At 38.6% G+C, this 16964-nt stretch overlaps 2 protein-coding genes and 1 long non-coding RNA gene across 8 annotated transcripts; 1 reads left to right on the plus strand and 2 right to left on the minus strand.

Annotated features, from left to right (window-relative positions):
• Positions 1-2445: 2445 nt before the first annotated feature.
• LOC123962443 lies at positions 2446-6277 on the plus strand. Its single transcript, XR_006822942.1, has 2 exons — positions 2446-2487; positions 4397-6277. It is a non-coding gene; the product is annotated as an uncharacterized LOC123962443 (long non-coding RNA).
• Positions 5777-10566, minus strand: cfap161 (cilia and flagella associated protein 161). The gene is made up of 8 exons (XM_046038567.1): positions 10392-10566; positions 8888-8977; positions 8575-8792; positions 8393-8474; positions 7596-7631; positions 6889-7011; positions 6640-6713; positions 5777-6067 (listed from the first exon to the last, which is right to left on the minus strand). The coding sequence occupies exons 1-8, from the start codon at positions 10449-10451 to the stop codon at positions 5881-5883; spliced, it is 870 nt and encodes a 289-aa protein (XP_045894523.1). The 5' UTR covers positions 10452-10566; the 3' UTR covers positions 5777-5880.
• Positions 10567-11060: 494 nt separating this feature from the next.
• On the minus strand, positions 11061-16587 carry cers3b (ceramide synthase 3b). 6 transcript variants are annotated; one of them, XM_046037768.1, is made up of 12 exons: positions 16454-16581; positions 16256-16331; positions 14265-14441; positions 13924-14041; positions 13589-13707; positions 13440-13497; positions 13033-13083; positions 12844-12936; positions 12479-12607; positions 11635-11741; positions 11391-11544; positions 11061-11256 (listed from the first exon to the last, which is right to left on the minus strand). In XM_046037768.1, the coding sequence occupies exons 3-12, from the start codon at positions 14435-14437 to the stop codon at positions 11128-11130; spliced, it is 1131 nt and encodes a 376-aa protein (XP_045893724.1). In that variant the 5' UTR covers positions 14438-14441; positions 16256-16331; positions 16454-16581; the 3' UTR covers positions 11061-11127. The 6 variants fall into 6 exon arrangements, with proteins under 6 accessions (XP_045893724.1, XP_045893722.1, XP_045893725.1 ...); XM_046037766.1 differs by having other exon boundaries at positions 16256-16369; positions 16454-16569; XM_046037769.1 differs by lacking the exon at positions 16256-16331 and adding an exon at positions 15707-15752 and having other exon boundaries at positions 16454-16552.
• Between the last annotated feature and the right edge of the window lie 377 nt (positions 16588-16964).

The raw sequence follows: 16964 nt of genomic DNA on the forward strand, positions 1-16964 counted from the left end.
AGTGTTGTCTCAAATCAAACACTGCTGTTGTGCACAATACAGCAATAATAATAAAAATAAAGTAACAGTCCCCTTTTCATACTATCTCTGTAAGTTAAAGTTTCACAAGACAAGAATTTTCTGTACATCACGAGCCAGATGTCTCAGGCTCCATGTAAGGATACAAAATAGCCCATCAGACCAAACTGGTTCAGATGATGTTGAGTAAGAATAAAGTGAGCATTAGTAAAGCTGGAGAAACTGAAAGTCAAATTAGCGCGCCGGCTAACGCCGAGCAGTTGCTAATGTCGTCCAGGGCAAAGTTTCATCGCTTTCTACATTAGGTCACAAACTAACACGACCCATGTTACTAACCTGTGTGCCACTGTTTATTTAGCCTGCAAGAAAGGATGTAATGGTAAAAAGCTAACGTGGAGCGATTTGTTTATTAACGTTAGCCTATAGTGATGCAGCCAGGACCTGCCGCTGTTTGCTTCGTAATGTTATTTTAGGTTTGTGGTTTCACCAATACTCAGGTACACAGCTCCTCCACCTCTCCGTCGCTGTAACTAACGTTACCCACATAATATAAAATACTGCATCTTCACAGCGACAACAACACAGAGGAAGAGCCATGCACTAACACTACAGTAAAGTTTTTACTGTGGTCTTTTTATAAAGTGTGACACAATCTCATTATAATATTCAGTCAAACTCACTACCCTTGTCGTTATCATCCAATATATTTAGCTGTCCTGACATTGCTGAGCCTCCGGTGAAAGATACACAGATAGTAAAGATAGTTACTGAAAGCAGCAGGCGAGCTAACGCTGTAGCACGTCGGCTAAATGCAGTAAATGTACCGTGATCATGTAACAAGCATGGATTAGTTCAACCTGCAGCTGATAAAACTATTATTGTAACGTTGCAGTAGGGGGTTACCTGAGTTCCAGTATATTGTGTGAAGCTGTCTCCCTGCCTGTCTCTAGCCGCTGTCACTTTGCCTTTTTTCCCGGGAGGATGTGCCGATATGCAGCTAGCTGCGCTGAATGAAGTGACGTTACGGAGCCGGTGTTGATCTGCCTCTGAGACGGGAACGTTGAAGTAAAAGAGCCTGAACATGTCTGACTGAAAAGCCACAGCCTGCATGCTGGTGTTCCTGTGTTTATTGCGGGATTTCTGTATGAAAGCAGTTGTGTTTCGGATTATGCTCACTCATGAGTTCAAGCGAGCACGCGTATGAGCACACGCCTGGTAGCAATCTTAAAACCGCACCGCTAGAAACTCTATAATGCCCCTTTAAATGGCTAAATGCATTTATTATATAAGTGGAATACAGTCCACCTGGTTCACTTTATTGGCCTCACTGCCCTTTCAGCATTGTGTATGAGGCAGATGCTGCAGCATTATATTAAACTAACTTACACCACAACTAAAGAAACAGATAAGAATCAGTAACGTTGCAGCTTATCAATACCAACATTACAATCTTTAATAATTTAGCCCACGACTCATTTAATACCCATCCCTAAAAGAAACATAAGACCACCACCTATAGCAACATTTCTTTAAAGGCATTGAATGTACTAGAAATTCACATAGTATGCTTATAGTATATTCATACTCCTAACATGCTTACTAAAAGTATATTAAAGATATATTCTCCTGAGCTTTAACATACTTCTCAAAAGTATACTTTGAATAAATTGGTAATAAATATATACTTAATTAAACTTTTAATAAATATGCTTAAATAAAAGTATATTTTTCACAACATTGTAGTGTACTTATTAAAATATATATTTATTTAACTCTTAGTAAATACTATTTAGGTGTACTTTGTGGAAGTACATTGTTAAACGATTACACTTTTAGTGGGTTACAAATATATTTGTGCCAAATATGCTAATTGTGTAGGCTACTGCAAAATATTGTAATTATTTGTATGTAATATTGTAATGATTTATGTAATTGCCACATGTTTCAGCCTGATTCCAGAAGTAAAATTTTTAAAACATATTTTTTTAAAATTAAAATATATTTTTCAAAAACATATTATTTCTTATATTTTTTTAAATAGCTAGTTGAGATCAGAGTTCTTTCATAAGGGTAACCTGGCCAAGAAGGAAGCAGCACATGTTAACTTAACAAACAACATATAGTAATAAGCATACTTTAAATCATAATGTAGTTGGCCTATACTTGTTTCTGTTTGTAAACAACACATGTGTACACAGGGAGGAAGTGTGCCCTCCTGCCCAGCCCACTAGCACAGTGCATTCAATTGGACCAATCAGAATCAAGGTTTTCAAATCGACGACCCAATCACACAGCGTGAAAGTCCGCTTCACGAAAGTTAACGTGTTAACTGTCTGTGAGAGGGAAGCCATTTTTGGCCAGAAATCATTTTGTTTCTCAGGTTTCCTTTGTTTTACTTTACCGACTCGGACTTGGAAGGTGGACACCACAGACATAATGGGAAAAAAACACAGAAGAGAAGAATATCCGGTCAGCTCCCTGCAGAAGTTAAATGTTCTTAAATATTCTTGTGAAAAAATAATTATATTAAAATAGTATAAATATTGTTATACATTAAGTAATTGGCTAATTTTGTACTTAACAAATTGACTGCTGTGTTGATTTGAAATGACATGTAGACAGCACAGTTGTTAAGCAAGTCTGAATGTCTGTGTTATTTGTTGTACCTGTTTAATAACATTTTAATTGGGTGAATGTACAGTAGTGTTTATGTAATGTTTTTGATCATGTTGTAATGGAAGAACTGAGCATTAACTGGGAGGTGAACCTAAACAGTTAGCATTATCAGAACAGTTAGACATGATGTCATATTGTGTTTCAGCAACTTTAAACAAAATAAAAAAATCACACAATGGAGCTTAGTTAATTAGAGGTAATATTGCTTTGATATAGACAAAATATTTCCTTTTCCCTTCCACCGATGCTGTGTGATAAAGCAGTTTCCAAATCCCATAGTGTCTGCAGTCGCAGAAAATGCGTCCTACTCAAAGATAACCGACCCTCCACTTGAAGGATAAGTATTGTGACATTTTTCAGTTTCAGTTTGGTTCCACCATTTGTACTGTATGCTTGTGACGAAGTACCTTCACTACAGTTGAGTAAGCCCTTGGACTGCCATACCAACGAGCCTGGCTCTTTGGCATTGCTGTCAAAGTTGCGTGTTTGGTATCCTGTAGACCTGTCTTTAAATCTGGGCAGGGGGACGCATATGGTGTCAGAAGTGGGATGGCCTGCCGTGAGGTCATCTGAGTGTCCAAAGCGCATGAAGGACCCCCATGGGTAACCTTAATGATGGGATGTGTATAGTGTAATTTTTATGTAATACTGGTCATATGTCATCATTTTACTGATTATATTTTATTTGATTATTTATTTTGCTCAAGATGTGATACTTACCTTTTAATGTACAGGAATTTATTTTTGTAATGTACACAAAAGTTTTTAGTTGTCTTTATGTGTGTGTTGTAAAATACATTTTTTTAACAGATCTTTATTAAAAAGGGCATTTTGCAAGGTATTTTTAATGCACTAATAATGAATTAATCTCATACTGAATGGTTTCATAAAGCAGCTTCCCAAGATATTAATAGTGGCTCTTGGAGTATACTAGTAATAAATTACTAATACACTGAAATGCTAATAAAAATGTTCAGGCAACACATTTAAAATATATTTAAACTGTTCTTCAAGTATAGCACAAAAGGGTATTTTAAGTTCAATTTAAAGAAGTATATTTAAATTACAGTAAAGCTACTTAAAATAGGTCCATTTTAACACAACTAAGTATATTAAAATATATTGCAATTATCTTAAAGTTGACTTTAAGTATTTCTAAAATGACACTTAACATACTTTAAGTTGTTCCAAAATAACACATTTAATACACACTTAGTATAGTACAATTAAAATATGATAAGTGCATCCAAAAAAAGTGCTACTGAAGTATATTTCTTTTTCACCTGGGTAGAAGTCCCACCTGATCTGAATTTTTGAGATGCCTAGATCCTAATTACCAGGGTGAAAATCTAAAAAAAACCCACCATGACCATCAGTTCAGGGACATTCACCATGGTCTGGTTACACAATCAATAACTTACAACATATACAGCATTTAACATTGGGGTTGTGCAACAGTCCCCAATGAGAGGTAGTACTTTTGTCTTTTGCCATCTCAAGGTTCTCTATGTTTATGTGTATGTTCCTGTCCTGCTACACAATCTCCCGGCTTCAGGATTCATGTTCATCAGTGCACCTACCGTTAATAAGTTCATCATTTCTCTCAGCAATAGTGGCAGTCACACGTTTCAGGCCTCCCTAGTTTTATGATTTGTTTCTTCATGTTTCCTAGTCAGCAACTGTGTTTTCCCTTGTGCCTCAGGATCATTCCTCATCTGCCTGCCTGCCCGCTAACCTTTATGCAACTCCAGACTGCCCACGCCATCCACCCTCACTCCTCTACCTCCTGCTGTCGCCAGCCATTCAACGTCTCCATTCCATCACATCCCTGCCTACAGTCCTACAATAAACCTTCTTAACCACACCTCCGTGTCCTACATGTGGGTCCAACCTGTAATACTGTAACGGAATAATCTAGCCAAAATTGACCCAGCAGACGAATCATTTTCTGTGGTTGAACTCAATGAGGTGACTTCAGACCATGGAGTGCCTTCTAGGCAACTGCAAAAATGCCACCAGTATGGAGCAGAAAGCGGCCTTGGTTGGAAAAATGTATTTGTAGAGAGTTTATCAACACCCAAGCCTCACCCCAAGGTTCCCAGTTTTCAGCCCAAGCGTGATAGCTTTCGGTTAGCTAGTCTCCGGCCAGCACCCTAGTCTGTTAAGAAGCCACAGAAGAAGGCGTGGTCACCATAGCTCCTTACAACATTGGCTGTCACAGCTGCTCAGCACCACAGACTCAATACCAGATTACCTCAGAGACTCAGTTTCCCAGCACCTCGACCTCTTCGATGCCTAGCACTAAAGAGTTGCCAACGGATCCTGGTCTCCTCTTGATGACCCGACCGACACCTGCTTCTGGTTCCAAAGCCGGTGTCCTTCCCAACACCAGTTCCTGTGCTGCAGCACTCTGCTGAGCCTGAGCCTTCCAAAGAGGTCCCACCTAATTTGCCAGCATCCAGGTCACCCTCCAGAATAGCTCTGTAATTGTGACCTATCTTCAAAGCATACAGTAGCTCACCTGATTTTACTGCTGATAGAACCATTCTGGGAGCAATACTGACTGACCAAGACTCTCTACCCAAGAGAAAGTAGCACACACATCCTTTGCTATGAACATCCCACAAGAAACAAGGAAGTTCACCCACATGCACAGATAGACCCAAGGTGGTGCTCAAGCACCTGCACTTTTGGCCTTTTAACTAGATAAGTCCCCTTTTTGCATGACATTTACGTTTATAGCCAACTGCCAACAGCCTCCACTGATAACAGCAAATCGAGCACCCGGCCTGCAGAGCAGCATGATCCACTCATATACTCATATAAATTTCCTTCTAGGGGAAATGCAGTGTAAACTTGCCAAATTATCATGCTGTGTAATTTCACATTCAGTTTCTTAAGCTATTGCCCAACTAGAACAATGGTAGTGCACCCCTCCTTTGTTTAAAAAACATATCAAATTCTTCTTTCTACAGAGCCTCCTCATAGCTTGGCTGGCTAATGCATTTCATAAAACCTTAATGCCCTGGTTGGAGTCCAGCTGGGAAGGTCTTTCCACAAGGAGAAAAAAATCAGTGACCCAAACAGAAAAAAACATCTTTATTTAAAAAACATTAGTTGTTAATGATGTGGCATCTACCTGCATTATTTGTACATGTTACAGCATGAGTGTGGATTGTGTTAGATTTAGATGCCAGAATATGTCTGTGTGACCTCCTCGTCGTTAGCCGCTGACTGTAGTTGGTTGAGAAGTAAAAGCCCATTCCCTGCAGGGTCAGAGGTGCACAATATCCAGTGGTTGTTTTCCTGTTCAACTTTGTGGCAGTTCAAGAAGGTGTGAGCAGTCACCTCGTATTCTTTGCCATATGTGGTCCTGCAGGGACAAAACTGTTACCTAAAGAATGACAGCAGGCATGCAGGCATTGTAACATGACTTTTAGCTGCTATATTGGAGGTCCTCATCTTTTGACAACAAGTGGCTATGAAGAGCTGACTACAACTAAATGCAAAACTCTACCTTGTCATTAGAAGTGAATCTACATGGTGTATATCTGCAACATTTTGATAGGAAACTGGTGATTTTTATGAAGGTACATAAGATTGTTTTGTCTGCGTTAAGAAAGCTGATTCTTATGAAGCTACAACTCATAGTTGCCATGGAGTTGACTGGGGGTAGAGACAGGGTTTCATGTCACTAAAACTCACTGAAAACTCATTTTGAAAAAAAAAGCTTCATCAGGCTTTACTTTTTTAGTAAGATGACTTGCATTCACATTATTCCTATGATCCTATTTGCCTATTATTTCAAGTCAATGGGCCTCCAAGTTGATATCAGACATGAGAGCAACACAAATCAAAAGTCTTTACTGTGTATTGCATTTAACACAAGCATATATTCTGCTTAGTTTGGCGTTGCTTTTAAAAGGAAAATGGAAAATACTGTACCAAAGCACTTGATCATCCAGAACAGCAAGAGCCTGGTTTGTCTTGCAGTGTATGATGAGCACCTTCACATTAGCCTGTAAAAAAAGTCTATTGATAATTGCATGGACATTCTCAAAACAACAGAGGTGAAGGAAAGCAAAAGAAACAAAGTATTTTGTATACTGTGTTTAGATAAGCATTTAAACAACAGAAAAGACTGGTCTTGTGACAGGTGGAATAATTAACCCTGAACATACAGTAAAGACTTACAGGAACAGGCTGACCCTCATATTCAAGCCTCTCCTGGGGGTCAAAGTGCACTATCTTCCACCATGAGGGAAAGGAACCGCCCTCATCCAAGTTTACTTCCTGTAGGCGGGACTTCTTCGCACACTTTGAATGAAATCACAATAATATAAGATTGACAATATTAGAAAGTCTAGTGAAAAGGACAAAAATAACTGCTGCATTCTGTGTTGTGAGAGGTGAGAATATTTTCCACTTGTCCAACTCATCAGTTGGATATTTACTTTCTTCACATTTTGTTAGTTTATTTTATTTATTAATTAGAATTTAAAAAAACTTAGAGAGCTTGTGTAACTTAAATTCACCGCTCACACACATTTCCCAGCTGAAACTACAGAGGGAGGCCTGAGCTATCTAGAGGTACAGAGTGATATTACAAGACAGGATGGGCTGCTAGCCAGCTAGTTAGAATGCTGCTAACTTCAGTACCTCTGCAACATAATACATAGACATCTACATTGTTACTTCTTCACATTATGTTGAGAATGTTAGGTACGTTTGTTTTATTGAATGTTTTAAACTAAAGTTCTTACCATATCTTACACATTGTACCTTTAAGTGTGCATGTAAGTTTACACACATTTCTGCTTTGTTAAAACGTCTCAGCACAGTTGGTGGTTGTTCAGTATAATGTATTCTCCTTGATCATCTTGAATAAAAACTTGATCTACCTTTTGAAAACTTCGCAGGTCACTCGTCAAGAAAAGCTAAGGAAAGAAAGGAAGAGTAAATATGTAAACACACAAAGTGACACATGAGATTTATGTGGTTTTCTTCCTGATAGGCTCAATTGTTGTTTTTAACTGAATGTAAAGTCCCAGTGGAATAAAAAAGAACAGATCTGTTCAATAAACCAAATTATTAAAACAATCAAAAATTTTATACTATTCGCATAACTTGGCCATGAACAACTGATGGTAATTTTTATTAAATATGAAGTATAATTCACCAATTTATAGCACTTCAATAAAGTTTGAGGACTCTGAGAGACAGATTTAAAATAGAATGGTCAAAATCAAAGAAGCTGAGGCAGATATGCCTTGACTTCTTAGTCCCTATTATTACACCTCCCATAATGCAATGCAGTTGCATCTGTTATTAGAAAAATGGCCTCTTCTTTCAAACTGCATACCCCCAGTATGTAACACTCAATTTACGTCAAAACTCTGAAGTCTCCAGGCCCAACTGAGATAACATTTATCTATAATAACCAATCATCACGGTTATTTTCTTAAGACTTTAAGGATATTCCCTTCCCAGCTGTTGCACAACTGTTTTCACAGGCAGTACTCCTAGTGAAATTCAAACTGAACTCTATGTGTAAAATCAGTGGAGAGCCCCTTTTATGGCAGTCAGTCTTTGTGTAAAGTAGTTCATTAGAGTACAATGTGTGTGTGTGTGTGTGTGTGTGTGTGTGTGTGTGTGTGTGTGTGTGTGTGTGTGTGTGTGTGTGTGTGTGTTCACTTACCCCCCTAGCAAAGCCACTTGTTGTTTTCAGGGCAAAACTTTGCTCAAAATTCAGAGTTGATCCCTCAGGACTGCCATCTACACTGTGGTCACACAAACAGCATTGGTGGTTTACATGTGGGGGTGTTACCACATGTGTTGGGATCTATGTTGATGTACTTTCAAGTGTGTTTGTGTGTGTACCTGGTAATGATGAAGGCAGTGCGTGTGCAGGCCTGGATACCCCTTCCTGCACTGATTCCACATGGAGCTTGAATGCCAGCCAAAGGAATCTTTGTCAAACTGGTAATGTCTGCGTTAATGCTTACTGCACTGCACTTTCTGTTTTCTCCTCCGATGTTTACCAAAATCACAACATCCCCAAAGTGCAATCTTCCATCATTTGTCACAGTGAGATTCACCTACACACATGAACAAACATCATCATCATTACGATCCCCATCATCATTGTGATGTCATTGTTGTTAATGTTGCTCTTAATTAAACTTTTTCTTACCGGTCTCAAAATGTTCTGTTTGAGAAAGTCTACTTTCTGGGCAACAAGCTCACCCTTCTCTTTTTTCTCCATATGCTCTTTCTTCACATCCTGCAAAAACATCATCACATAGTTTGTATTCTTTACCACGACCCCACCACTGCTGGTTGTATACTGTAAGGTCAAATAAAAACCAACATCATTGCATAATTGTTGGGTCTTTATTAAAAACATTATCTTGGCATAACGATAGACACACACTTTATTACCCACTTGAGTGTTTCCTTGTGTCATTGTTTAATGCACATGTAAATAGCAAGTTAGCCAAGTGGGTGAGTCAAACATGAGACAAACTCATGCCGTGCAGACAAACTTTGTTCAAACCTTAGTCTACAGTTCACACCCACATAACTTATTTTAAGTTCTTACAGAGATCCCAAAGATTTAGGGAAATATATATATATATATAAAAGAGAGAAATATGTATTAAATAATGGACATGACATCTAGTATGTTCCTATTAAAAAGGTGCAGTCGTAAAAAAAAAAACACGGAGTCTTGGGTTTAAAACTTCACTCATGATAAACATCATATATCTTCAGCGAAGAGTTGAAACAAGCCAATACACAATAGGCTACATATGATACTGTAGGACAATGTGGAATAGGATTCTTTTTTTTAAACCTTAAAGCATAAAAAGGTAAAAATTGAGCTTTAATATCATTGTATCATTATTAGATTCATTTTCAGTTATCTTAGTCATGCTCTTAACCCCTACTGGTAGTATGATAAATAATTATGCCCTTTATCTTGTTCAGTTACTGAATGGCTAAAGCATTTCTCTTTCCCTGTAAATAGGATTTTGCAATTTAACAATACAAACCAGACTACATTTGGTTCTGCATAAAACCAATTATTTTGTTGATGTTGTCATCCCTTTTATTCATCAAAAGATACAATGTAGTTGCAAAACAGTAGGGTACAGTAAAAATTCAGTACTTTATTCAGTTAACATTAGTTATTACCCCCTTGGTTATTATTCTTTCTTCTATTGGTTGTTTCTGTAGGTCACACTAGAACAAATGTAACTTAATAGCTAATACTTACTACCACTATTAATAATAATAATAATAATAATAATAATAATAATAATAATTAAACAATCCAACAGCTAACCTTTTTTAAAAAGTGACAATATTTTAACAATTATTTTTAACGTTACTCTTACTGTTTACTTCCACAGCGCTGCTCAGCTTACCGGGGTTTGTTAAACTGAGGTGGGTAACGTTAGCCTGATAATCAGACTGAATTGCCATTTTAAATCCGTTTTCTGTCATTAATATGTAAGAGCATGTGCAAACAACTTCACTTGCAAACTTCTGTTTAGAAATCGCAATAATAATTTCGCAATTATAAAAAAGCAGGCCCGCAATGTTAGCTAAGATGAATGACTTAACACATAAAGTTCGTCCGGCAATGTGAAACGGGCACCGACCACAAACTTAAGCTTTATTTTGAAACAAACCTCTTGTAAACGCAGGTCTTCATTCCAGTTTCCGATTCTCACATTTGTGCGATAAGCCATTCTGGGAATACTACAGACTAATACTGTCTGAGTACTAATACGGTAATAAGCTAAACTTCTGGTGTTTTATCTGTTTATAGTAGCTTCGGCATGGTTTGTGTTCTGGTTTCTTTGGTAACTGATTGTACCAGAGGAACTGACGTTTCATCTTCTGTCAGTTCTCGTTGATTATCGCGAGAGGGCGTGCTGTTGCAGTCCTTTGATATCCAGAGCCAGCTGATAGAGCTGCTCGTTGTGCTTCCCACTCCAGCAGGACGAACTCATTAAAAAAAGACACATACAGCTTTTAAAAAATAAACACACACACACAGTAAGTCACAGTCACAAAAAACATAATTTTCCCAGTAGTGCTTTGGTCTTGCATTAATGTGCCCCACCAAACACACACATGTGGGACTCACATGTCATCTTTGTCATTATCATCATAAATTATTCTCAACAACATACAAAAATGCAAAAACAACACTTTAAAGGAGTCTTCCTCTATGTTTAATTAGGAGAAGAATAAGATAAGTTGTTAAAGTGTCTGAATTAAATGAATTTCCGCATCCATGCTCAAACAGTTTATGTATCCTTCACAGTTCCTTTAAAAAGAAATCTCTGCTCAAGTGTTTTTACTCTTTTATACATATAATTGGATTACAGCTGCAATCCAGACTGAATCTGTCCATGCTGCCTATTTTCCTTTTTCTCTGTTGGTCCGGCCTCTGGCTCCAGAGCCATTAATGTGATTCAGTTTGTGGTTTCTTTCCTTCAGTGAGTCACTGTCATCCTCCTCTTCATCGCTCCTGTCGTCACCTTCCAGCTGCAGGATGAAGGTAAGCCACAGAAAAGAGGAAAAAAAATCAGGGTGAACCAAAGAGAAGCAACAAGACATGTAATTTGTACAATTAGCATGCTTTTCATACATTTGTGTCCTACATATAAATGAATATACACCTTGCTGAAGATAAGCTTATAAACCATTCGTGATATGAGAGCAGCCCAGTAGAGGTGGAGTATCTGTAGTACCAACAACATCACATTGAAGAAGTAGTAGCCAAAGAAGGGAGAGAACTCATTCAGTGGGTACACCCATGTACAGTGGATCAGCCTGTAGAACATAGCACACATAATATTAATAATTTTCACACATTACACCAAGATCGCCGTCATGCTCCATCCTTCCATTTCACGCACTTACCAGAAAGGAAAAATGACAAGTCTTGTCACAATAAAGAGAAGTGTAAACACCACAAATATGGCGTTAGCAGTCTGGTGCCACTTGGCGTAGTTGAATACCTTTGCACCCTGTGAGTTAAAAACAGGGAAAAGAATCAGGTTCATTTTTTTTGTTTGTTTAAAAGCAGACATCTTTGCTACTGTTATTTAGTTTGAATCATGTCACAATCCCCATACAAGAAGGACATTTCTTTCCTATGCTAATATGAACACTTGTACAATCAACAGCAATTGTGAAATTAATAGTGATATTGCCTTGATAACTGCTGTTTAATATAAAAATTAAGCACCAAGTCTCATGCACACTAGTATCAACCTCCTCCAACTTTAGCGATCTAAATTGTGTTACCAACTGCTACCTGTAAATCCGAGTAGGATGTCTTATGTATTTGTGAAGCTAGCATGAAAAAAAGAACATTTCACTGTTGTTATTGCAGGGTGAATGGGCAGTGCAGGTGGTTCAAAGTTGAGTATATATGTTTGTTAGGGTTTTTTCTATCCTGCTTCCAGCAATTTTAGCAATCAGACATCTTGAGTGCAGTTTATAGGCTCTGCATCAAACAACTAATGCAACTTAATGGCCACATTTTTACCCCTAGTGGCAAATTTTTATGCTTTTCTTTGAAGTCATAAAAAGTCAGCTTTGCAATCTTAAATTACTTTTTGATGAAAGGGAATAACTGTTTCTTTAAGTCAGTCTGTTGCTGCAGAACTGTGACAATGCAAAATCAGTTCTCTGCTAATACTGCATCAGCCTAAGGTATGGCAACAGATATAACATAGATTAGCTTGCACTGCATTCTGACCTCTAGCAGTATGTCAGCGGAGTCGTGAACTGCCATCACAAGGGTTCCAATACGGATGTAGTTTGAAATCCAGGAGAAACTCAGAAGAGTCAGCGTGGCTATATGATGAATCACCTGCTCTTTGAAGTCCTACAAACACACACATGACAAACATCTATGCATATGACACATAGACATCCGCAATTTATTGGCAGAAAAAAGGCGGATATTTGAAAATAATACGATGATGAGTTCTAGCAAAATGCACACCTTTTATGATACATTATGAATAGAGAATTTAGGTGAGATTAAATTACTGTACACCTTTTGAATAAGTGCAGTACGTCACTTTGATTTTATACATCTGCACACATCACTACACTCACCTTTCGTTTTACATCAAATGTGAGGCTGAATAGCAGAGAAAGGTAGAAGCCCATTTCCAAAAGGTAATACCAGTACTGAGATGGCAGCATGGACTGCATGGACACATAACACACACAGTGTATGGATGCTTATCATACTGCATACTGTAATATTGTACAAGCGTTCATAATGGCAAAGGCTACACTTACCTGTTTAGGGAAGCCTGCCCAAACCTCCTTCAGATTATAAAACCAAGGTTTCTACAGCCAACAAAAACAGAGAGGGAGAGGAGTATGAGAGTGGTTGGAGAATAGCCTTGGAAAAAGCGACAAGGGCCACAAGCTCGTGCATGTCAGCTGTCAGAGTGTGAGAAAAACCCTGAAGCACAGAGATACATAGGAGATAGGACGAGAAAAAGAAGTCTGCACACTTTACATTACAGCAAAATCAGTGCAGAACACCCAGGGAGACGAGACAGAGGGAGAGAAAGACAAAATAAGGAGAGAGAAACAATTTGTGAAATGATTCAAACTGGAAAATTGACTGGCACAAGAGACAAATCCTGTAATAGAAACAGCTACTGTGAAACGACATGGAAATGGCCAACCGTACTTACATCATAGAGAGCCAGGACTCCACAGACAAATGCAAACAAATAAAACACACATCTCCAACTGTAGACAGACAAGAACAGTAATGTCACATATTTACACATGCATACTCATTCCCACATCAGTGCATAACCACACACACAAGCACACACACCTGGCCTCACAGAACCTCTTGCGGAGCCCTGGGCGCTCCTGGTTCCTCCGCTTCCTGAACCAGAGTTGAATTCTCCTTTCTGGCCAACCGGTCTTCTTACACAGAGACTTCACATCAGCCTGAGACACAAAGGAAACGATCCAATTCTTACACTCTTTCCACCCCAGGATGCACAGTACTCTGACGTTATACACCAGCATTAAGTTTTACTCTCTGATTAGCAGTGTTTGAGGCAAAAAATATAAATAAAGTAATTTACTCTGCATCTTATTTTAGCAATAATAAGCATGATCAAACATTTGTGTTGTGTCATGAAATGACCCAATTTAACATACCTGTGATGGAAACCGTGCTTGGCTGCAGAAGTACTTTTCTAGGATGGGGTGTGATTCTGCTATGAGACGTAACCTGTCTCTCACTCCCCAAACATTAGCCAGTGGTGTGGCCAGGTACCTGCAACAGCACACAAACAACATTACATACTGCATAGCAAATGATCTGGCACAGCACAGCTTTGTCTTGCCCTTCTGGATGTGGCCTGGTTCTTTAGCATTCCATGTATAACATTGCTCCATGCAGCTTGTGCAACATAATCCCAGTATTCTGAAACCAGACAACTGCGCTGCAAAGCTCACTGACACCAGGCACTTTCACACACATACTCATATATTCTCACCTCTCAAACAGGTATCTGACTAGGAGCAGGCAGAGGGCGCAGGGCAGAGCAGCGTAAAGTTGAGAGGCTTTCGCATAGACACGACCTTCATTGTCCTCCAGATCTGACCAGGAGACGTTTGCTGGCAGCCACAGACGGTCCCACCACAGCCACTGACTCACTGTCTGCATCATAATGCTAGGAAACACAAATACACACGTTAAAGGTACCTTCAATCCACTTCCAAGACAGAACATTAGTTCCCTGATATGAAAGAAATTACAAGTGAAGTTGTCATACCACATGGGTAGTTTTTATTTTGTTTGCCTTCACCAGCAGGGAGGCACTTTACATTAGTTTAGTACTAAAGAGGTAATAATTAATACCACGTAATTACCTAAGTAATAAGCAGGTAATAGCTTGGTGTTAACAAGGGGCAATATTTGGTAAATATTAGACTGAAATTTATGTAACAGGGTAATAATGGGGAAACACATAAAGATAGCAATGAGATAGCAACTTTGGTAACCAAATGCTAATAATGAGGTAATATAGGTTGATGTTTTCACAATATTATAGGCTACTATCAGTGTATCACCTTCAAAATCACATGAAAATTCTTTGAAGTCAGTATTGGTAATAACCACATTATAATGCTGAAAGCTAGGGTTAGGGTTACCCACTGTTGAGAAATTACCTGGTTAAGACTTAATTACATGGTAATACTTAATTATTACCTCTTTATTATAAAACTATTACCCCACTTTTACCATGTTATTACTGAGCTGTATTGTAAAGTTACCTTAAACTGCTTAATTTTAACACTCCAAAATGATTAAGTCTAGATTAAAGATTTGTTCAAGTGGATTTATTTATTCTTCCAATTAGTATAAAGCAATGTCCGCTGGCCAAAGTAGTGCATATTCACTGTAATTCTGTGGCAACCAACCCAGTTTTTGAAAAATAAACTGAACACTGGACACAGGCAGCTAGGGCTCCCGTCCACATGGATTCTCAGCAAGAAATGCACCACTTATTTGTTTTGAATCTACAGTGCCAATTTTTAGTTGTGGCTACTGCTATGATTTGCCAGTACCTCCTACTGGTCTCTGACAGTGCAGCTGCTCTGTGGATGTGCAATCAAGAAGGGAGTGAGTAAATTGGAGATGAAAACTGCAGTAGATACCAAAGGGCAAGAAAGATAAAGAAGGGTGAGGAGCCATTAAAGGAGGAAAAGATTAGATAGTGCTTTCCCATGTGGACTCTGCCCGTAACATAATGTAGATAAAAACATGTTATTTGAGCAGTTAGAATGTGTATATGTTTAAAAATGTGTGATCCAAGCTGTTTAAACAAACATAAATAACTTTAAATATTTGCTGTGATGCCCTGATTACATATTAGTGTGTCCCTGAACCTCGTTATAAGTTAATAAGTCAGCATGGGAAAACAAGCATACATACCTGCGAGCAGTGTTGTCATAACAAGTTCCAACAGAAGACAGGGAATCTGACGCGGATACAGAAATCCAATTAAACTATAGTAAAATGTTAAACCTATACTGATCTTTATTTTGAATATTTACAGTTTTACGCCTACAAATGTCTAAATGTTTGCATATTGGCTCCTTTGTTGCTATCCATCCTATTGTTGTTATCCATCCATTAATGTACACACATGCCCAAGTTTACACACACACAAACACACACTGAAACACACACTCCCCTTCAGTACGCCCACTGTGAGACGTACATTGTGTTTTCCAGTCTGTCTGCTACACATATAGCTCATGTGCTGCACTTACCCACGTCAGATAACAGTCCCTTAATAGATCCTATATGTTCACTTTTTCAGCTATTGTTGGCCATTCTTCAAAATAAAAAGTTAAAAAAAAGGCAAATATTTTCTCATGAGCTAATGCTTTCCTAATATGTACACTTTACCTCATTGTGTGCAAGACAACATGCACCAGTGAGCATGTTAATATTTTGAGCATGCGTGTGGACGCTCACCTGGTGTGAAACAATGGGATCCTTCCCTCCCACTCTGTCTGCTCTGGTGATCACACCCTTGTAGTTGCAGCAACGCCTTTAAAGTAAGGTCAGCTCAGCACTGGAAACCCCTAACTGCCCTTGGAGCATTTTGTATTTTCACTTGTGAGTTTTAAGCTGCAGCAGTCATCTGAGCGTGGGATTGTTTGCTACCCTCACCTGCAAGAATTCCCTTGGAATGCTGGGAAGCACCCACAAAGGCCCCATTCACTGGTGGGGCAGTGGAGGAGGAGCCAGTGGAGATTATGGATAGAGGAGAAAAAGGGGCTTTCACACACACACACACACACACACACACACACACACACACACAAAGCGAGAGTGAAACATCCCTTTGCATAAATAGTTACCTGGGTTAATAATAAACACACCAATTCAAATCAACTGACCTTGGTTACAAGAACTGTTTTCCTCACTCAGTCTCTATTGGGAAAATTGGAATTTATGGCAATTAATTAGAATTGGAAGGTGTTACGTTTTATACTTTTGCAGGACATCTTGTGTCAACACATCACTGAGTATCCATATTCAAAAACACAGTGAATAATTCCTTAGTGTTTCACCATACACCAGAGGAGGGCAACAGAGACAACACAATGGGGCCGTCAGTGTTGACGCTGACAACATCTTTCAGTTCAGATTTCCTAGTGACATGTTCTCATGTTAACGA

Source organism: Micropterus dolomieu, linkage group LG22, assembly GCF_021292245.1.
Source record: "Micropterus dolomieu isolate WLL.071019.BEF.003 ecotype Adirondacks linkage group LG22, ASM2129224v1, whole genome shotgun sequence".
In the NCBI taxonomy this organism is placed as follows: Eukaryota; Metazoa; Chordata; class Actinopteri; order Centrarchiformes; family Centrarchidae; genus Micropterus; species Micropterus dolomieu.